The following is a 22,939-nucleotide window of genomic DNA, read 5'->3' on the forward strand; positions in this document are numbered from 1 at the left end:
GTGGAGGCGGGAGAGGGAGGGAGAGTGGGAAACTCTTCAAGTTTTTGTCTCTAAACAGGGTTTGTTTGGAAGCTGTTCCAAGGTTGGTAATATTAGATGTAGTCCTGCAGAGGAAGATGGTAGAGTGGTCAGAGGTGTTTTGACAAATGCCCTTTATCAGATCGATACCACCACCACACAGAGAGAAAGAGGTGTGTGGTTAAACAGAGCTCATTAATCTTTTCAAGTCAGCAACATTATAGACATTCTCATTAAAGTTCAGTATATTTGTATAGTATTGTGAGCTGCTCATTCACAAGATGCACCCAATGAATCCATATATTTTATTGTATGACGGCTTTTGATTAGATCTTCATTCCTTGCCAAAAAAAGGGCTTTCTGTAATTAATTACTTTCTAATTTACACTGCTAAAATTCAACATTATGGCAAGGCTACATATTACTTTATTTCTAATCCATTTGGAAACCACTACAAAACAAATCACTATTGATCAAGCTAGGTTTAATTTAGTGTCAGTGCTATTGTTCAAATTTTCTTTAAAGATGAAAGATTTTATATCAAGGGTGGGTAAACTTTTTGGCCTGAGGGCCATATCTGGGTGGGGAAATTGCATGCAGGGCCATGAACGTAGGGCTGGGGCAGCAGGTTGGGGTGCAGGAGGGGGTGCAGAGTGTGGGAGGGGGCTCAGGGCAGGGCGTTGGGGTGCAGCAGGGGGTTAGGGGGCTCAGGGCAGGGGGCTTGGGGTGTGGGCTCCGGCCTGGCATCACATACCTCGAGTGGCTCCGGGGTGGCAGTGGCATGCAGTGGGGCTAAGGCAGGCTCCCTGCCCTGGCCCCGTGCTCCTCCTGCAAGTGGCCGGCATGTCCGGCTGTGGCTCCTGGGGGTGGGGCAGGCTGCTCTGCCGTGCATTGCCATCGCCTGTGTGTACCACCCCCGAAGCTCCCATTGGCTGCAGTTTCCCGTTCCTGGCCAATGGGAGCTGCGGCGGGCGGTGCCTGCAGGTGAGGGCAGTGCACGGAGCCCTCTGTCCCCCTGTTCCAGGAGCAGCGCGCAGCCAGGGCAAGCAGGGAGCCTGCCTTAGCCCCGCTGCGCCACAGGGCTGGCAATCCTGCGGCTGGATCCAGCCCACGGACTGTAGTTTGCCCTCCCTGGTTTTCTATGAACTGCCACTACATCCTATTCTACAGGACCACAACAATGGACTTTAGCATGAAGTTATGTGAAGTAATTTAAGTCCATTGGTTGTCTAGCTTTCAGCTGAAGGAAAAGTCGCCATATAACCAGAGAATGGACAGCAGTGATTTACTTCTAGCTGTGATTCTTGTACACACCAACCATTGTAGATGATCAAAGCGAACAGATTCTCCAATGGCTATCTACACACCTTGCTTGCTCACAGATGTTTCGACCACTTATGCAAGGTTCAAGTTAGGCAAGCCTGGATTTAGACTTGCAGCCTGCAGGGTTCCATTTATTTTGCAATTGCATAAGCCTCCTACACAAATTTTCAAAGCAAATGATAGCTTGATGGAAACAAGCTTAAACAAGGGTACCTGGTACAGAGTACTCTAGGAATCAGCAGACCTCCTAGTGCTTACAACACTGGTCCCCAGAAGAGTTCGCGATCTCTCATACAGAGTAAGGAAGAAAAACCTGTGTGGAAGTTTTGAGGTGGATCTGCATCATAGTGATGGTCAGTTTATGGGTGGAAGCAGATTAATGAAGCACGTGAAAGAGCCTTTGAATCCCTGAGAGAACCTTTGAATCCATGTTCAGAACAGACATAAGCCATAAAGAAAGGAGTATTAGACACTGTCTTTTGATCTTAGAGAGCCATTCAGGTTATGAACAACCCTATATGCCTAGAACCAAAAGGAAGCTCCAGCAGCATGTTATGTAGTGTGGTCTGCTAAGGAGATCATATTGCAGAAGGGGGCCTCTGTGTATTTGTGACTGAATCCTTGAACAGTTCATTCTCTGATGCCCTTGACCTAAATAAAGTAAATACACAACAGTCCAGGTGTGTCAACAGCATTGTCTCATATTACAATTCAGTTAGTTGGTTGAGAGTGGACCAGTTTCTACATAGGGAAGATGTACATTTCTGCTTTAAATAATCTAGAGATGTGGTGTGTTGCATAAAGGTTTTATAGATGTAGTGTACAAAGGCTTCTGGAGCGGACGATCTCACTTGGGTTCTGTAGCTGAAGCTCCAAAATGCCAGCTTCTTATTTATATAACCTTTTGATATGTATCTCTTTTCCATGCAGCATTAGATACAATTCTCTGGAACAGTTCTTGGTAAAGTCACTTTTCAATTACACTTATTACATATTTAATTACTACATTAGAATTGAAAATACATATTGCTACATTAGCAATGACTATGTTGGGTTTCTGAGCCTCAGAAATGCTGGGCGTCTGCTACTCCTATTACTCAGTCAAGATTGTGAGTGCTTGGATTTGAAGCACATATCTAGTAAAGGAGAAATGTAAGCTGTAATTTCAAATCTTTAGATTGCAGACTAGATTCTTATACAATTCAAAAATCTTGAAAATATGTCCATAACAGAGCTGAACATGAAGTGTTGGGATTTTATAAAAATTATTCCACATTTAAATATTTTTTTGTTGATGAAAGCTCTGAGCAAGCTACATGTACATGTGAATATGGTCAGGGCTGGATCACAATTTTAGGTAGGATACGAGCAATTATTTCCACAACATAATGGCCTTTTTTTTTAACCCACTTTAAAAAATAATGGGGTCCCACATATATCAGACCAATTCTGTTTAATCATTCTCGTTGCCTCTCAATGAGCAGGAAGCCTGTCACAGTTTAGTTTAAAAGATTAATGTTAATGTACTTGCCAGCATATGTAGGACAGCCACACATCTATTTTTATTTGTACTAACTGTGCTAATCCATAGTGGGATGTAATGACAGCAACAAATATTCATGGAAGACGATTTTGATATGAACTGTGGGTATTAACAACCACCAGTCACCATAGACCACATACACCTAAAATGGAAACGCATTCATTCAAAGGAAAGTTGAATACTCAATAGGTAAAAATATTACTGGCTGCCTTTGGTAAAAGCAAACAATAACAAGAGTGTATTAAATGCAAAAGACCATAGTGGTTTTACAGACACAAGCTGCATTCAGTGGGACATTGCCCTAGTGGGAGCTTCCAAAGGCAGTGTGCTTAAAGCAGACACAGTACCTCTTGGAGCACTGGGAAGAGCAGCTTCTCCTCCCCCCTTTGAAATAGGGTAGTATGTACTCTCTCCTAAGTAGGATCTGCTCCACTGATTAATGGAGGACATGGAGGAGGGCATCCTCATGTCTCTGTTCCACTCCCCAAGTCCTCCACTATTTTTGGAATGTCTACCATGCCAGTGGCACAAGGCGAGATTCTTTGCACTCCTTTGGCATGTGCGCTAGGATCATGCTCAGTCCTTGCATGCAAGTGCAGTTTTGTTGTGTTTCCTCATCACCCTGGTGCACCTCTGTAGGACCAAACACAATCTTGCCGAGGTAACTCAGTGGTGAGGGCACCTTAAACAAACACAATGAATTCTCTGCCCCGCTTCAAAGTTTTAAGACTAAGACAAAAACTTTGGAAAATGGTTACCTAAAGGTAGATACCCATACGTGGGCACCTAAATTGGTTGCCTAACTTTAGGCACCCACGTTTGAAACTCTGGCCTATGCTTTTTTAGGATTATGTCAATCAGGTATACGAACAAAACTTCAATTCTGCTTATATCAGCATCATAACTAAAACATTTCAGTAGCAAGATTTAATGCCACCTTCTAAGCTGACCTAAGATTCTGGGCCATCACAGAAGTAAGCTTTTACTTTTGTTTTCTTGCATTAACTATTGTATTTGAAAGAGCTTCTAAAATTAGGTATATACAATTGGTCCCTCATGAGTATAAAATTGTTTCCATGTCTAATAATTAGAAGAATAATGAGGATTATTTAAAGGGTAGCTGTTTTAAACAATCAAACCACAACTCAGTGGAATTGCTTTTCCCCCCTTCTCCATTTTTCTTGTACAATGAATATCAGCTAGCCACCCAGATTCTACTTTGCAAGCTGCAAAAGTTTCTTCTGTGCAGAGATGGGAGGGAAGGGGGCAAGGATTATGCCTCTGTTCTCTAGGGGACCTGTCATGCAGGGTGGGCGAGAGTTTGCCATAAGAGGAGCAGGGCAGGGCTGAAGGATCCTAACAGCCTCCTCCCAAGAAAGGAGGGGTTGGGCCCTTGCAGGGTATTGCAGCTTCAAGGCTGCAGTAGCAACTCTGGTGCAGTTGCATGTTTACACGAGAGCTTTGATGGGGTGTCTCCCCCTCCCCCCCGAACAGCAGAATTGCAATGAATTTCTATTACTCCAAAGGGACAGCTGCAAAGCAAAACAAAACAAAAAATGCAGCAGAGAGTCTCAGGCTGGGTCAACTGACTCGGGCTTGCACAGTGAAGAAGATGGTCTCAGAGCCCAGGCTCCTGCCCGAGTGGGAAAGTCTATACTGCTATTTTTAGCTCTCTAGTGCGATCCCCAGTCAGCTGCCCCAGACTTTGAGACTTGCTGCTGCAGGGCTTTTTTTGCAGTGTGGACTTACCCTAAAATGGTGTGTTTCTTAGGGGCCAGTTCTGAGAGATGCTGAAAGCCCAACTCCCCTTGACTGAAATGGGAGTTGAGGGAACTCAGTACCTTGCAGGATCAGCCCTTAGCATGGAATGGTCTTCAGTGCAAGTTGTGGGCATTCAGCACCTGACAGGATTGGGCCTGGGATGGAGAACCATGAATTACTGATCTGTAACTCTGGTTCTGACACAGGACCTCTAAACAAATGTCCCTTAATCTCTCTGCTTCCTCATTTGTAAACTGAGGACAGGAATGCTTACTTCCCTTACAGCTGATTGATCAAGATTAAATAAAATATTATTTTCATTTGCAGATCAAAAGTGCTTTTATAGCACACAGCATTATGATGGCATGTGTGTGTCAAGCAACCATGTGGTTGCTATTTTCCTACATCATCTCTCTTAATCTGGCTAGGAAAAAGAAAATCTTGCAGTGAAAAGATACAGTATCTATTCTTCTCACTCAGACCTAGCAAAGATAAATATTGGACAACTCTTCTTCCACAGAAATAGTTGAAAAGAAGTTACCTGAAGAAAAATGTCAAAACTAGAAATGTGAAGAACCAAGCATTTAACAGCTTTATTTAAGTAGCAGGAGTGTTCAACAACATTTACTGCTTTGGGACTGTAGAGGAGTGGACTCACCCCTGCAGTGCCTCCTGCTCGTCATCTCTGGGAATTAGCTCTTCCAGCATCCTAGAGTGCCCCCTGCAGGCCGGTGATCCGCCTGTCCTCCCCCTGTTTCCCTCCCTGGACCCTGGTGCCCTGTTGTCTGGGGTGCTGCCCCCTGACAGTAACCCCAGTCTTAGGGTCTCCCCTCCCCAGGGAACCCCCTCCCACTATCCCTACCTTGCCTCAGAATAAGGCCACTGCCAGTCACCAACTAGCCCCCACTCCCTGGGGCAGACTGCAGTATAGGCCACTCATCACAGGTAAGGTTGGGTTTGGACCTGCTGCCTTGGCCTACCCATTGGCTGCCCTCTACAACCCCCAGTACCCCTTGGCCTCCTACTAGGCCGCAGCCTGGGGCTATCCAGGCTGGGGCTATCCAGCCCTGCTCCACTCAGGTACCCTACCTCTGGATCCCTGCAACCAGGCCCCTTCTCCCTCTGAACACAGAGAGAGACTGCTGAGTCTCCTAGCTCCCAGCCTCTTATATAGGGCCAGCTGAGGCCTGATTGGGGCGTGGCCCAGCTGTGGCTACTTCCCCAATCAGCCCAGCTTTTAGAGCTGCAGCCCTCTGCCAGGGCTGTTTTAAGCCCTTCCAGGCAGGAGTGGGGTAACCACCCTGCTACAGGGACCATAAGTCATATTTTTAGAATGCTTCTTGTAATACCAAGTGCTCATGATAAATCAAGAACTCTTTGCATTAAAGGTGAATGTACTGAATGAATCTGACAAAGAAGAGGATGGTTTTGATCTTCCTAAAAAAAGAACAGGAGTACTTGTGGCACCTTAGAAACTAACAAATTTATTAGAGCATAAGCTTTCGTGGGCTACAGCCCACTTCTTCGGATGCATATAGAATGGAACATATATTGAGGAGATATATATATACACACATATAGAGAGCATGAACAGGTGGGAGTTATCTTACCAACTCTGAGAGGCCAATTAAGTAAGAGAAAAAAAAACTTTTGAAGTGATAATCAAGATAGCCCAGTACAGACAGTTTGATAAGAAGTGTGAGAACACTTACAAGGGGAGATAGATTCAATGTTTGTAATGGCTCAGCCATTCCCAGTCCTTATTCAATCCTAAATTGATTGTATCTAGTTTGCATATGCAAAGTACTCCTGTTCTTTTTGTGGATACAGACTAACACGGCTGCTACTCTGAAACCTTTGATCTTCTTGCACTTATAGATGATAAAGATCATAAGAGGTAAGCATGTTTAGTGCTCCATTCAGTCAATGGCACTCAGGCTGCAATTCTAAAATTTAATATGCCTCCAAAGACTGTGAGACAAGGTGGGTGAGGTAATATCTTTTATTGAACCAATTTCTGTTGGTGAGAGAGACAAGCTTTCGAGCCACACAGAGCTCTTCAAAATCTCTGTGGCTTGAAAGCTTGTCTCCCCGACCTTGCCTCTCTAATATCCTGGGACCGACAGCTACAACTACACCCCAAATCCTATGACATTCTTGCTTGCGGAAGGGTGTGAAGGACAGGGAATATGGCTGTATGAATCTGGGAATTTTGGTACCAAACCTCACTGAAAATCAGTCATTAATTAACATCTCCAAAGCAGATTCAAAGGGACCAATTCACTGGTACCCTACACCTAATGCATTCTGATTGGTAGTGTCAGGCTGATTTTGCACTGGTATGAATGATAGCTTAAGTTGCAGGGCAACAGTGAACTGGGCCTTGAGTTCTCTGACCTGAACACTATCTTAAATTACCTCTTGCCGAGCCTAAAAGCGCACATCCCATGGACTCCATCTTAGGCCCTCTCTTTTTTTCCAGGGATTCTCCTCTGCAAGATGCACCCTATAAATAAGTATAGAGAGCACCCAAAAGGCTGCAGCTAGTACTGAGCATAAGAGGGCCAGCCAGAGTGCTGGTGTGCCTACACACTCCTCAGATCAGGTGCACTGCAGGGGATGGCCAGGCCCTGTTTCCCGCTCTGCACTTGCTGCTGGGGGGAAGTGTCCCTGCAATTTTAGAATATAATAAGTGCAGCTCCTCAGTATGCTGCATTTGCTCTTTGCAAGCAAAAAAGCCTCCAGTCACCACCTCTGAGGCACTATGCTTCAGCTCACCTCCCTGCCCCGCCTTTTGTCTGCATCTGATGTAACAAGCAACAATGAGATCTCTGCACCCGAGTGTGAATTCCAGTACGTTCTCATTACCATCCCTGAACTAGTCTTTAGTTTCTATCGGAGGACCAGTAGCCCCATTGTTCTGTTCTGTTACAAAACCTTTTGGCTCATTGGAACATAGCTGACAATGTTCAAATTGCATTTTCGGTATAGATAAACAACCCTTCTGGGTACCATTTGATATCAAAAGTAACTATTGCAATTACATCAAAGTACCCACATTTGAGTACATATAGATAGCATGAAAAGCCACAAACAACTCTGATTTATTCATACACACTTTTAACCAAAAGGCACTTGTGACTTGTTAATTGCATTAGCACCTATAATAGTGAGATGGAAATTTCATTTAAAACATGGAAGAATTCTCTGTATGCTTATTTTTTATCCTTATCTTTCTGCTGAGGACTATGAGTCAATACTGATGGGCCTAAGTCTGTAGGCAAACTTCCAAAGTGATCTTTTCAGTGTTTACTGTATAAAAATCGATACCTGTATTGCTTTGCCTGTTTGTTTAACTGTCCTAATCCAGATTGAAATTTAGGATTTCCAGTTTTAGGTTAAGTAACTGATTATTTTTTTTTCTGCTACCATGCAGTGATTTTTTTTTAAATGGCTGATTAATTTGTGTCTTCATTGAGAGAACTCCCTTCCCTCACTTTTCCCCACATAAGTGTAAAGCTTCTGTGTACTTACTGAAGCACATTTGTTTTCTGATTTGTCTTCCACAAAGCCAATTCGGCATGGTGTCCTCTGATTCTGTAGCCAGTAGTCAGTTGACTCTAGTAGACTGTTGCTGCAGAGAACCTGTTAAAATAGATGAATTTACTTAGCTCTAATTCGCTTGAAATAATGGCCTGGACTTGCACCCCTTTAAGTCAATGGGAGTCTTGCTAGTGAGTTTCATTTGGGACAATATTGAGACTTTTGTTCCATTTGGAAAAAATGTATACTTAATCAAAATGAGATTATAGAAATTTACACCTCCCTCAACGTCATATCATGTTCACTTCAGAAGTGAAAGGCCTTGAAGATATTTGAAGATATTTTTTGACTATCAAAAACCCACATTTTTATTGGAATACAGATGCGGGGGCTTTAAACTGGTGGACATAAATAGCAAAAAATGAATTTGGTAAAAAGGCCTTTACAGGGAAGTAACATACCATTTTAATTCTACCGGCAGTCTCAGGGCTGGAGGCTGCCAGAAGCATGCATATCATTTTCATATCTGAGTGCTCACTTGAGAAGTTGGAAGTAGTTAGGTATCATTTTTGTCAGTATTGAACTCACTCCTGTGTCTGAAGTCAGTGAGGGTTTTGCCATTGACTCCAATAAGACTAAGAGTTCCCCTTATGAGTTCAACACTGCAGCCCTTACTCAGACCCATGGTCTCCATTAGGAGTTTTGGGAAAGTAAAGACCAAGTGATTGTGCCTCTTCTGCCTATCTTTGTCCTGTCACTAAAGGCCACTTACAATGTTTGTAGACTGGAAAGAGTCAAAGCCAGTCTTACAAGGTGGGTGGTGCAGCCTCTAGAATTAATTTAATCCCTTATGTTGATATTCCTTGACAAATATGGAACACAATGTCCAACAGAGCCAAATAATCTTTTTGATAAAGAAATCTCTGCTATATTATGTATTTTCATTACTAAAACAAATTTGCAAGCTATTACACTTAGCATAACAAAAAAGGGTATTTTCTTTCTGAATGTGGTATGACATATTTTATTGAAATGCCTCAAATTTGTAAGACTGAAATTGTTTTGAAACTGTGACTCATATTACACATGCTGATTGCGCCAAAGAATTGTACCAGTATGTGTTTAGGAGTATGTTCTCATTTGCTTCACAATTTGCGTGGGCCAAAATAGCTATATTTGAAAATAGGTGGACTGATACTGCAGTAAGCTTATTGGCCAGCTGCAGAAAGTGTCCTAACATAAACTGGGGGGAGTGGCTGAAAATGTGTGGGATCTCCAGTCACCCTTCCATGGGAAGGGAACAGAACAAACCACATGATACATGCTCCATCTAGGGAGAAAGAACGGTCCTGTAGCATGGGTAGTAGCCTGGGATGCAGGAGACCTGAGTCCTATTTCTTATTCTGCCATAGAAGTCTATGTTATCTTGGACAAGTCAGTTAGTCATTCTGTGCCTCAGTTCCCAATCTGTAAAACGGGGATTATAGCACTTTCCTACCTCCCAGAGGTGTGGAGAGGATAAATACATTGAAGACTGAGGCATTCAGAAATTGCAGTAATAGCAGCCATAGAACTTCCTTGGGAAGATTGATCTCATACTAGAGATACTGCATTCCTTATGCATACAATACCTATGAGAACTTCCTGGCAACATAATAAAACTCTGTTTAGCAGGAAGGGTTGGGATAACTGTTGTGAGCACTTGTTTTACATGAATACTCTGGATTTTATAGCTGAAATATAGGAGGAAACAGACACAAAACAACCTAAAATTCATTAGCAAGAACACAAAGATATCACATGCACTGGAGAATTATCTCATGACAATTTTTCATATGTTCGTCATCTATGCACAGACTATACCATAAGCTGCCTGGCTCCATTTCTCCCACAGCACAGGAGGGTGGTGGTGGCTTCTATCTGTGTAAACACTTTATTACTATTTAAAATAGGCTAGGATTTCTGAGTAGCAGGATGGATTATTCTTTTGCCCATGCTTTAAATGTGGCCACCTTGCACATAATAATGAGAAAGCAGACTTTTCAATTACCTTTAAAATACGGCTGAATTGTAATTCTAGGCCACCACCACATTTCTGTTGTTCTCAGTCCTGGAGGTACAGCACACAATACACAGCCCAGGTAGAGTTGGGGCAAAGGTGGCTCTAAAATGCCTTTGCACCCTCTGGATTTGGGGCTGTTGCCTGCACTGCTAGTGCTGCTCCACAAGATGGAGCTGTCAATCATCCTGGTGACATGACCTAAGGGAACTCTCCTTTCATCTCTAGCTACACTCCTACAATGGTGCTTTTGAGGAGCCTGAGTACAGCTGTCTACAGCAGTTTTGCACACTGCTTGCACCAAGGAGTTCTCCCCAGCTGGCTGAGGTCCTTCCTCATCCTTTATATAATGCTGCAGCAGAATACGGGGGCATAGTGTGGGAAGAATCCTTCACACAGAAAATGCCTATACTAGAGCATGCATGTAGAGCAACCTGGTACACTTCCCCATCTGCAGATTCTTCCATGGAAAAGGGTGATTTGGCCTTAATACTTTAAAAAGGATTAGACAATTGCAGGAATAAGAATAGCAAGAGCAGTGACACTAGCTATAAACCACCTTGTGTGGTTAATCATCTTCACCCTGTAGGGATATCGGAAAGCATATCTGTGAAATGGATTTATGTTTCATTCTGATTTCTTACAATTCTTGCATAACATGAACTATGCACTAACTTCTCCTCACTCTTGTTTATGAAATAATAAAGTGCCATGTTTTAAAACCATACATTTACTACCATGTTTAAAGTAATCAAAATGCAAGTAGTTTGCTTTATCACTGTGCTGGAATAAAATTATAAAACAGTGCTTGACTCTCAATCTTATTGTGTATGAACCTTGCGAATTCTGCTCTAATAATACACTTTAAGTGGCAAACAAGAGCTATCTCTGAGCTCTAATAGCTTCTGTCACTATTGCGCAGCCTTTTATACTGACGTCCCACTAAAGACAAAAAGAAGGTAGTAGGCAGGTACCGTACTACTGGATATGGTGAGTATGCTGTATGTTTGTTTACAAAAAGTCACCCTGGAGAGAGTCAAAAGCAAGATCCTTCTCTGTGATGCACTGTGTTTATCTGTATTGCAAATAAATCAATAATTCCATTACAAAAATGACTTGGTAACAAGCAATTCCAAATGACACTCAACTGACAACATTCGCTAAGTAGCAGCTAGAAGCTGGTCTCCATGTAGGTTGGGAGGTTTTCAGGACTATGCTTTGCTTAAGTAAAATTTACCCTCCATATGTTGTGAATGGTCCCTGGAATGCTTCCCATGTGTCCGCAACAGCCTCACTGAAATATTCTTGGGCAGTATGACACCACACTACCAGAACTCCTACCTGTGGCCAATATCATGCACTTGTTAGAAAGCAGGCAGCCTGTTGCACACACATGGAGCCCCAGTGACTTCAGGGGGGCTCTGCATGGGTGCAGCACAGAGGCCACATGCTCTTAATTGATATGGGCCTATAGTAGCTGCTGTCCACTGAGGAGGCTCCATTGACTTGTTTGACTTGGGGCAGATAGAGGGGAGGAACGAATACAAAACTGCCTTTGATAACTAGACTCTGAGAGCCAAATTCAGTCCTTTATGTGAGCAGGTGCAACCCTGTTGAGAGACCGAGTGATTGTTATTATTCACCTCCATTTTATCGAAGAGAGTAGTAGTGTTCCTTGTGCTCAGTGCTGTACACTGTGGCTATGATGTGGTCACAATCTGAAAGATGTTACATTTTAAATTAGATTGATAAAATTAAAATCCTCTGAGCCTGATTCACCACTGCTTTTCTTGCACTCTTGATAGTCACTTGCATACATGTAGCACATGCTTAACAGGTGTAAAATGCTCCCATTCTGAATTTGGTAAGTCTGTCTCCTTCACACAGCTGTAAATGATTAGATTACGTGCAAGGCATTGAGGAGTCAGACCCAGTGAGCTGGGGGTATGTACAGGCTTTATATTTATATAAAAATATATTTACATAAAAGGTTCCTGGCTACCAAAACACAAGGATATTAACTTCATCCTTTCCATTTGATATTGGTTTATGAAAACAACAGCTAACACTTCCTAATGTTTATAGTAGAGAGAAGAAGGTAAACTAAGAGCTACCTCTATGTCAAAAGAGGCCAAATAGTTGGTCTGTCCAGGAAAGGGGAAAGAAGACGTGTGTCCAAACTTCACAACAAATCCTGGCCTTCAAAATACTTGTTCCTAAAGTTTAAGGAACCTTAAATCCATAGAGAAACTTTCCTTGTGCCCTCTAAGGCCAGTTTTTCTGGGATAAAGTCACAGAAAGCAGATATCCTTTCCTAAGATCAAAAAGTGGTCGGTCTGCTTTTCCAAAATACAAATTTCTTCAGAAAAGCAAAGAAAATAAACTGGATAAAAGAATAATTAATACAAGCAGCAGAATATGGGTGAGATTAGGAAAATGCAAGGGGGAGGTTGGGATAAGAGGGTAAAAAAAGTTTAACTACATTTAGGGGCAATTACTAATGGTCCAGTAATTAACTAGGAACATAGGAACTGCCATTCTGGATCAGATCCAAGGTTCATTTAGTCCACTACCCTGTCTTTGACAGTGGCCAACACCAGATGATTCAGAGGAAGATATGAAAACCCAGTGGTAGGCATTTGTGAAATAATTTTCTCCCACATTAGGTCTCATCCTGATTTCTAATAGAGATTGGCTTAAAGCCTCAAGCACCAGGCTTAATGTCCTTCCAAAATGTGATATAATTAATTATGACAACTTTGGATAGTCTTTATCATATAAATGTCCAATCCTTTTTCTGAATCTTAAATTCTTGGCCTCAACAATTCCTGTGGCAATAAGCACCACAGTTCAATTACAAGATGTAACTAGAAACAGAGTGAGGCTGGTGGGACTAAGCAAAGGAAAGGAACATGTTAATCTGCCTAAAGCCCAGCACTACTATTCTATGGCAGAAGTGAGAATTCACTCCATCAAAATATTTACTGAGAAAAGCAAATTGTGCAAACCACAAAATGAGCCCAGATCATCTTTCTAGGGGACAACCCATTAGAAGCGGATAAGGGGAAAACTGTGCAACGATTCCTTCACAGAACCAAGCTACCACCGGCTAGGTCCCGATGAAGCTGCAGAGGGAAGTCAGAAGACTATTTGTTATTACCCTATGAGGGCTGGGCCCATAACCTTTACTACCATAAGCCAGCAATCATAATACTGACCTATGCAGCCAGCTAATATAGCTATCTATATTAGCTCCCACATAAATCTCCACACAGAAACCATAGTGCCATGAAGTACAGTGCCTTCCGCAAGGCCTCTTGTCTACAGACACCTATGGAGGGGCATTCACGTTGGGCCAGATAGAGTGGAATGGTACCTTTGAAGTATTGGTCCTTCTCTCTACCATGCAGAAAAGGGAAATAACTAGTTTGTGGAGGGGGCCCTCCACATGCTAATCTCTAGAAGGCTATCCATTCCCTGGAATACAGATCTATGACAAATACCTTTAAACCACAAGTGTGTTTAGTGATCACAAATATGCCAATGTGACCAAAGACTTTGTACCGAGAATGGCAAAGCCTTGAATTTTAAAACTGTCCTTTCCTTGGGGGAATGCTGCCTACTCTTGTTTACCAGTTCATTGACTCTGCACTCGATAAATACCATACCTTCTGCCTCAGTGAAAATAGACTCCTGCTACCATAATTAACTCAGACTAGATGCATAAACTAAAACATCATGCATGCCACAGAAGCATGTCTCCTCTTGCCTTTGCAAAGTGTTAGTCATTTTTTGATATATTTGTGCTGAAATCTTGAAATAAAGAGATCTTATTGCTGTTGAAAGAATGTTTCTGCCCCCTGGAACCTCTTTATTTTAAAACTATCACCACTCTAGATCTTAGACTGTTACCAATACAGAGTAACCCAAGGGAACTCTATGATCCTGCTCAAAGCTAGAAGTAGTTGGGAAAAGGACACTATCTTTATCTATAAATTACTCAGTAAAATCTAAGGCAAAGTCAATCATATTCTCCTTTGCAGAGACATCAGAAAATACAGCAATTAATGGGTATGTGCACACTGCAATTAAACACCCGTGGCTGGCCTGTGTCAGCTCAAGCTCCAAATGATCCCAACTGTCTACACTGCAAATGTACAGCCGCACAGCCCGAGCCCTACAAGCCCAAATCAGCTGACATGGGCCAGCTGTAGGTGTTTAATTGCAGTGTACACATACCTGACTTTCTATTCCTATTTTCTAAGTCTTTCTTCAAGATACACTGTTTTAAAATTTTTTGTATCTTATGTAATAGGTCATAGAATTCTTCCACTTCCACAACTTCTAGTCCTCAGGAACTAAAGTTCTAACTCCTGTCAGAGATACTCTCCTGTGCATCTGAAATTGCCTCTTTGAGCTTAAACATCCCAGCAAGAGGTAAACTGACAGACTTTCTTTTTGAATTTCCTTTAAAATCATGGCTAATGCTATTTCAGATTTAATCACTTTGGGTCTTTCTTCCCCATAACACAGCCCCTCTTTCAGAACCTAGGGGACAGTGTGTGGAACTTGGAGTCAGAAGGCCTGACGGTGCCCTGCCACAGACTTGGTGAGTGATCTTGGGCCAGTTATTTCAACTTTCCATACATCAGTATCCCCATCTGTATATACATAAGCACTGGATAAGAGCTATTCTTATTCTTTAACAACAGCCAGTGCTCCCCTGACTTGCCTTCTAACAAGGTTCTAATTAGGGCTTTAGGATATACTCCTCCTCCTCCCCCACCTGCCCCCCACCCCCAAAATTCCTCAAGGGTGGCTTCCCACCTTTATTGACAAAATAGTTGTGGCTTGTGGCAACATTTATTAATTTAATGACCCAAAAAAGTGAGCTGGGGACCCAAAGCTCCACTCATACCCAACCCTCTGCTACTGGGTCACCACATGGTTCTTCCATCCCCTTTTAGGGAACTGTTTTAAGTGAAAGCACATGCTGATCGTAGGTAATGCTCCTGAATTAATGTTTGAAAAGGTCACATGTTAGGCCTGAGGGTATGGACAGGATGGCTCAGGATGAGTTGATAGTTCAGGTGTCTATTGAAATTGTCTATTCAAGGAGTCTATTCAAGTACATTCAACTTGTTTGTTTTTATAATTCTTTTCATGACAGAATTTGGGGATGAGGCTGTGTAATGGGTGTTCCCCCCTCCCCCAAGGCAGAGCAGGTTATTAGGACAATTAACTTGATAGGCTGCACCTGTGGGAGAACCAAATGAAGCCCATATGCGCAGGGGCAGGCTGAGTTTGTATACAGCCAGTAAGCTGAGAACAGAAGAGGGTTGTAGGGAAAATAGTCTGTAGTTGCTTTTTGGAAGAAGGGCCTTGTTCTTGGTTACAGAACCTGGCAAGAAACCAAAGAATAGTTTACAGTGACTCCCTGGGAGGGTGTTTTGGCTTGTAAACCCAGAGAAGGGAAGGAGTCTGGGGAAATAGCTGGAACCCAGAATAGTGGCATAGGACCTGGCCTGGAAGTAGAAGACTAGAACAGCATAAAGACAGCTGACCCAGTGGGATTCTGATACCCCCGAAGGAGAAAACTATAGTGACCTGGCTGGAGGGACCTCCATGACTCCTGGAGAGTGAGGAGGGAGGTATCTGACCTGAATGGAGAGTCCCCAGAAGCAGCCACAAGGAGGCACCCAGTGGTGAGTGAACTCTGACAGGGTAGAAAGAAGACACCATCACATGGGAGGTTGGTTTGAAAGTAAGCTCAGGACTCTATCTCCTCAGGCTGGCTATGAGCAAATAGCATCAGTGGGATGATCTCACTTAGCCAGATTCTGCCCTCTGATATGCATAGCTCCCACTGGAGTTGTATGCATGTATCTAAGCGCAGAATTTAGCCCAGGCTTTGGAAGTGCAGAGAAGGGTACAACATGCAGGTGCTTTTGCCCACTTCTAGAACTAGTCTCAAAGATTGTCTCCTTCCTGTTGTAGGAGGAGGCCTGAGATCACAGCTGTTAGTGAGGCAGTTTGGATTTGGGCAGCCTCTTCCCCTCACCCTCTTGTGAGGGTGAGGGGAAGAGGCTGACCAGAATAAAGTTTTGGGTGAAATACTGATAAACGGCTTGAGGTTGCTTCTCGTTTGCTACAGATCATGATGCTAGCTGGCCTCCCTTACAAATGACATTTTCAGCATACATGCTTCTCATCTGATTCTTTCCTCCTTGTTTTTTGTCTATTAGAAGATTTGCTGTTCCTTTTGGTTTCAATGGTTTGCTCTTGTTTTGTTGTATAACGCTATGCCTCCAATTCACAGGTGCAGCCTGTTTGGTACTGCATCTGGGGAAGTGGACAAAGGTGGCTTTAAGCTAGGGGGGAGGGATAGCTCAGTGGTTTGAGCATTGGCCTGCTAAACCCAGGGTTGAGTTCAATCCTTGAGGGGGCCACTTAGGGATCTGGGGCAAAAATCAGTACTTGGTCCTGCTAGTGAAGGCAGGGGGCTGGACTTGATGACCTCTCAAGGTCCCTTCCAGTTCTAGGAGATAGGATATCTCCATTAATTTATTATATATTTATTTATTTATTACCTTTTTGCTTCCTGGATTCTGGAGTCATCTGATGACGAGTTCAGCCCCCAGTGCAGTTGACAGCAGCCTCATGGCTGTTCTAAGCTATACTTGACATTAGTGGTCTCAAAGGCCTGTTCTGGCAGCTGAGCACAGCTAAGGTGCAGCAGCATTCTGGCTACGCTCCCAGGGCTGGCCCACAACATTTTGGCACCTGAAGCGGGGAGCTCAAATGATGCCCCCATGCCTCCTCGCTTGGGCCAAAACTTTGAAAGGTCTCAATTCTGCCTTCTTCCTGTTCTACTCCTCTTGTGGTACTGCTCTGCTACCTACCCCAATAAAGGAGAACTAACAACTTAAAATGCCTTACTTAAAATTTTTGAGCAAGGCATTTTAAGAACACTTACATTTGCTGTTCAGGCGTTTTGAAAGTTAACTTTTCTTGTCTGCATAGTAAACACTGGCATTTTTATCTGTTTGAATAATCAAAAGTGGTGCTTTCCGTGCCTTCTTGGTTGCAAAGATTTGAACTGGTTCCTGCTGAAGGTCCACAGTCTGGGCCAGCTCATGTTCTATTGAGATGGTTGCAAGGCCGACCAGCCTCTCCTGTGTCATTGTGGAGTGTAGATGTGTTTTTATTAACTTGCCAGTGGAGAACGCAGCTTCTCCAAGGTGAACTGTTACAGAAAGTGTTAGAAGTATGCGCAGAGCACCAAAAGCATTTGGAAAGAGGGTGGTCATCTTATTTGTGCACATATATTCCAGAACAGTCTTTGGAGTTGATCCTGCTGAAATGTATCTTGAAAGGGCTTTCAGTTCATCACCTTAATCACTCACATCAATATTGTGCATGTTGTCATGTGTCAACACTGTCTCTAGTGCCCTGCATTGCTGGTGTAGGTCATCTTCAGGTATAGTAAGGAGTTTTGGAATATCCTACAACATCCCAAATATACTGCTGTGTTCCTTGAGCTGCATGAAACGTTCTTCAACTGACTGTATTGCACAATCAGCACCTGGTTAAAGAATTCAACTTTGAATTGTTGTTTGGGGGTCTCTTATGGGATTATCCCGTGCCTCATAATCAGTGTCTTCTTCTTCGGTGACTCTTGTATTCTTGGATGGGTGGGAAAATAGCTTCAGTGTGAAGTTCCTCTGCCAACCTCTGTGCACTCTTCAGAACGTTTTGAAATCCCTCATCTGACCGGTAAGACTGTAGGTATGACTTTGCTTTGTCCAGTTGTTCCATTGCTCCAGATATATCAAGGTCAACACCTTGGAGTCTCTTGCTTATAACATTTATTTCAAACAGTATGTCATGCCACAATACTAAGCCACACAGAAATTTGAAGTTCTGTATGTTTCTGGTGATTCCATTTCCCTCTGCTACTGTTCTCCCACAAACAGTTCCTGTCCTAGCATTATCCTCGATAGATGATGCCATAGTAGCTATTATCTTCCCAATCTGGTGTTTGATAGGCTTTATCGCCTCCACTCGACTTTCCCATCGTGTGGCACTCAGTGGTTTGTGTCAGAGAGGATGTTCCCAGATGTTGCTTCAAAATTTGCCATCGATGAGTTGATGCAGAGAAAAATACATAGATGCTTTGAATTACATTAAAAAATTCAGCAGCCTCACTAGAAGCTGATGCTGCATCACTGACCACCAAGTTCAATGAATGAGAACTGCATGGGACAAAAAAAGCATAAGGGTTTAACTCTAGGATCCAAGTCTGCTCTCCTCTGTTCTTCCTTCTCATGTTGGCACAATTATCGTAGCCCTGACCTCTCATGTCAGCTATCGCAATTCCCGTATCTTCCAGCTTTTTAAGAAGCACATTTGTCATACCAGCTCCTGTAGTATCATCATCAATAAATTCTAGAAAATGCTCTCTGACAGTCACCATTGCAGGGACATTTTCACTAGGTTCTGTTATTACAAAACACATCATTAAAGTCATTTGTTTCGTATGGCTGATATCAGGTGTGCAGTCCAGAATAACAGAGTAATATCTTGCTGACTTCAGACCTGCCACAATCTTCTGTTTGACTTTTGTTGCCAGTAACTCTATGATCTCATTTTGAATTGTTTTTCCAAGGTAATGGTGTGTGTACATGTCTTAGGTTGTGACTCTTCTTAAATGCTCCTGGAGTACAGCATCAAACTCTGCCATCAGCTCCATAATTTTAAGGAAGTTTCCATTGTTTAGCGCACACAGCTGATCTGAAGTGCCACGCAGTGCTAGGTTTTGGGTAGCAAGCATTTTCACAATGGCAATGAGCCTTTTCAGAACATTTTGCCAGTAAAGAGACTCTGATGCAATTTTCTCTTGATGCTGATCATCTATGGTGGCCTTTAACCTTAGTCTCATCTCAAGCTCTTTCCACCTATGGAATGCTCTCTGGTGATTTGCTGCCTTCTCATGGCATGCCAGATTTCTAGCCAGATTTTTCCAGTCCTTTGTTCCTGTAGAACCCAATGTGGCTGGAACATTAGACTGGAAGAGTTTGCAACAAAAACAGTATGCAGCATTCTGGGTTTTTGAGTACATAAGCCATGGCCTCTCCACTTTGTCACCATTGGGGATTTCATGCCAGTAATGTGTTGGATGGAAACTTCTATTTTCATTGTCTTTGGGGAACATGAAGTTTTTTCACTTGCTGTGGCCCATGCAGTACAAGGAAGTCCCTCAGGCTACTGCTCAAGTGGGTCCACAGTCCTGGATCATCTAGACTTAAGGAACTAAAGTCAGCAGCAGCTGTTTCTTGCGCCTCCACCACACTCTTCTCTGATTTACACTTTTCTTCAGGAATGTGCATGGCTACATCCATTTGAAATGGAGATATGGATGCTGCAGTAGCTGCCAGGCCACCTGCACTCTGACTAACTGGAAGATCAGGCATCTCCTCACCACTCACATCCTCACTGGGGCCGGAAGGCTCACCGTGAACACTTGTGTCTATGCATCTCAGGAGATCTCCTTCCTGCTTGAATAGAAAAGCTTCCTTTGCTTGCTTTCTTTTTCTGAATGCTGCCCCAGAGGGGTGTTTTCTTCTTTCACTCATGACTGCTGTTCTGTGCCAGCTATAGTGCCTCTCAACACTCAATTGAAGGGGACAAGTAAGCAGGCTGGTGGCAGGGCCTGAGTGAGGGAAGATATCAGCGTCTTAAGGGCCTAAGTGGCTCCTACTACTTCAGTTGACTGCCTGTTCTCCTCAAGTGGGTTCAGGGAAGCAGCAGGAAACAGGAAGCTCCCTGAGAAGCTGGTGTTAATCAGTCCAGGCTCCTGGGAGTGCTAGAGGAGTATATAAGAGGCTCCTCCTCCTCTCTCTCCCTGCAGCTCCTGCTGCTTTCTCTTGTTTCCTCTCTCACCTTTTCTTCTGCCTGCCTGTTATGTCTCGTGCCCTCCTTCCTCCAGCACAGCACTCCACCATATCTGTGCATCTAGAGCAGAGAGAATACATATGCACCAGCAGCAGACACAATTTTCTACACTCTGGGTCCTAGTGCGCCCCCCCCCCCCCGTCTGGCACCTGAAGTGGCCACCTCCGTTTGCTTCATGGTAAGGCCAGCCCTGTACACTCCCAACATAGCTGCTATGGCTTGGATCCGGCCAGCATACTGCTCATTTGTTGTCACTCTCAAGCAGTACAAAGGTCTATCTATTTTTTGTGCCACCCATGCCTGCTTGCTGTAGCACTCTGCTCCTCTTTAATGGTGGCTAGGGCAGCTAGAGATTGTTGAGCCTGATACAGCTTGGCTAAAAGATGTCTTTGAGCTCAGGCAATAGAGGCTCATGAATTAAGCTCCAGAGGTCCCGGGTTTGATCCCAGCTGACGACCGGGGTCTGTCAGCCTTACACATGCATGACCTTAGGCTATGTCTACACTACAGAATTAGGTCGGATTTATAGAAGCCGGTTTTATAGAAACCGGTTGTATGCAGCCGATTGTGTGTGTCCTCACCTAAAATGCTCTAAGTGCATGAAGTCGGCGGACCGCGTCCACAGTACCGAGGCTAGCGTCGACTTCCGGCGCATTGCACTATGGTACCTATCCCACAGTTCCCGGAGCCTCCGGCGCCCATTGGAATTATGGGTTGAGATCGCAATGCCCGGATGATGCAAAGCAGTGCCGCGAGGGGTTCTGGGTACATTGCGTCAGGCCCCTCCCCCGCCGTCACAGCAACGGCAGACAATAGATTCGCGCCTTTTTACCTGGGTTACCTGTGCAGACAACATACCACGCCAAGCATGGAGCCCGCTCAGCTCAGCTTACCGTCACCATATCTCTTCCGGGTGCCGGCAAACGTGGGACTGCATTGCTAAACAGCAGCAGCAGCTTACTGCCTTTTGGCGGTAGACGGTGCAGCATGACTGGTAGCCTTCATTGGCGATCTGGGTGCAGGCAGCTGTGGGGCTGGCAGCCGTGGGGCTGCATTGCACCAGCCCCTTGCCTTTTGGTAGAAGATGGTTTATTACGACTGGTAACCGTCGTCGTCGTACTGCAGTGGCTGTCGATCATGGGCACCCGGGCAGACAATGATGGTTATCAGTCATAGTATGCTATTTTCTGCCAGGCGCCCTGCTGGCTCATTGCACGTTAGCAGAGTCGTAGTATGCTATTTTCTGCCAAGTGCCCAGTATTGTCTGCTAAGCACCCAGAAGAGGCCGATGGTGATCTGGGTGCTGGCAGACATGGGGCTGGCAGACGTGGGGCTAGATTGCTACACAGCAGCAACCCCTTGCCTTTTGGCAGAAGATAGTATATTATGACTGGTATCCATCGTTGTCACACTGCAGTGGGTATCATATTGTGCAGTAGACCTGAAGGCTTACTGCCAAGCGCCCAGTATTTGCTGCCAAGCACCCAGAAAATGCCAAGGGCTATCAGTCATGCTGCGCCGTCGTCTTAAGATGTAAAAAATAGATTTATTCTCCATTCATTTGCTTCCCCCCTCCCTCCTGCTAAACCCAGGCTTTTGAGTTCAATCTTTGGGGGGGGGGCATTCTGTGTGACACTTGTTTGTGTTTCTCCCTGATGCAAACCCACCTTTCTTGATTTTAATTCCCTGTACCTGTACGCCATGTCGTCACTCGCCCCTCCCTCCCCCTCTCCCTCCCCTGGTCCGTCAGATATAAATTTTATTATAGAATATTTAAAAATAAACGGTACAAAAGATTTGAGGAGTCAGTTGTCGGTCATTGGGGGAACATACAGAGTATGGGGAGGATGTTGTTATGTCAGGGTTGGCAGCACACATAATACATATAGACTGTGATGTCTCGCCTTTTTTCAGACCAGACGCCATAGCCAGCACTGGGATCATGGAGCCCGCTCAGATCACCGCGGCAATTATGAGCACTATGATCACCACGCCTATTGGAATAATGGGTTGAGATCGCAATGCCCGGATGATGCAAAGCAGTGCCGCGAGGGGTTCTGGGTACATTGCGTCAGGCCCCTCCCCCGCCGTCACAGCAACGGCAGACAATAGATTCGCGCCTTTTTACCTGGGTTACCTGTGCAGACAACATACCACGCCAAGCATTGAGCCCGCTCAGCTCAGCTTACCGTCACCATATCTCTTCCGGGTGCCGGCAAACGTGGGACTGCATTGCTAAACAGCAGCAGCAGCTTACTGCCTTTTGGCGGTAGACGGTGCAGCATGACTGGTAGCCTTCATTGGCGATCTGGGTGCAGGCAGCTGTGGGGCTGGCAGCCGTGGTGCTGCATTGCACCAGCCCCTTGCCTTTTGGTAGAAGATGGTTTATTACGACTGGTATCCGTCGTCGTCGTACTGCAGCGGCTGTCAATCATGGGCACCCGGGCAGACAATGATGGTTATCAGTCGTAGTATGCTATTTTCTGCCAAGTGCCCAGTATTGTCTGCTAAGCACCCAGAAGAGGCCGATGGCGATCTGGGTGCTGGCAGACATGGGGCTGGCAGACGTGGGGCTAGATTGCTACACAGCAGCAACCCCTTGCCTTTTGGGCAGTAGATAGCATATTACGATTGGTATCCATCGTTGTCGTACTGCAGTGGGTATCAGATGGTGCAATAGACCTGAAGGCTTACTGCCAAGCGCCCAGTATTTGCTGCCAAGCACCCAGAAAATGCCA

The 22,939-nt window shown here is 44.3% G+C and overlaps 1 protein-coding gene across 1 annotated transcript in view; it reads right to left on the reverse strand.

The window, feature by feature from the left end:
• Positions 1-22,939, reverse strand: part of SPHKAP (SPHK1 interactor, AKAP domain containing) — a 122,249-nt gene that overhangs the window by 53,292 nt on the left and 46,018 nt on the right. Inside the window, exon 3 of the mRNA XM_024195211.1 lies at positions 8,180-8,290. Within this exon, the coding sequence (XP_024050979.1) occupies positions 8,180-8,290 (111 nt within the window). The remainder of the gene's footprint in view (positions 1-8,179; positions 8,291-22,939) is intronic.

This window comes from Terrapene carolina, unplaced genomic scaffold, assembly GCF_002925995.2.
Source record: "Terrapene carolina triunguis isolate 2854851 unplaced genomic scaffold, T_m_triunguis-2.0 Scaffold88, whole genome shotgun sequence".
NCBI lineage: Eukaryota > Metazoa > Chordata > Testudines > Emydidae > Terrapene > Terrapene triunguis.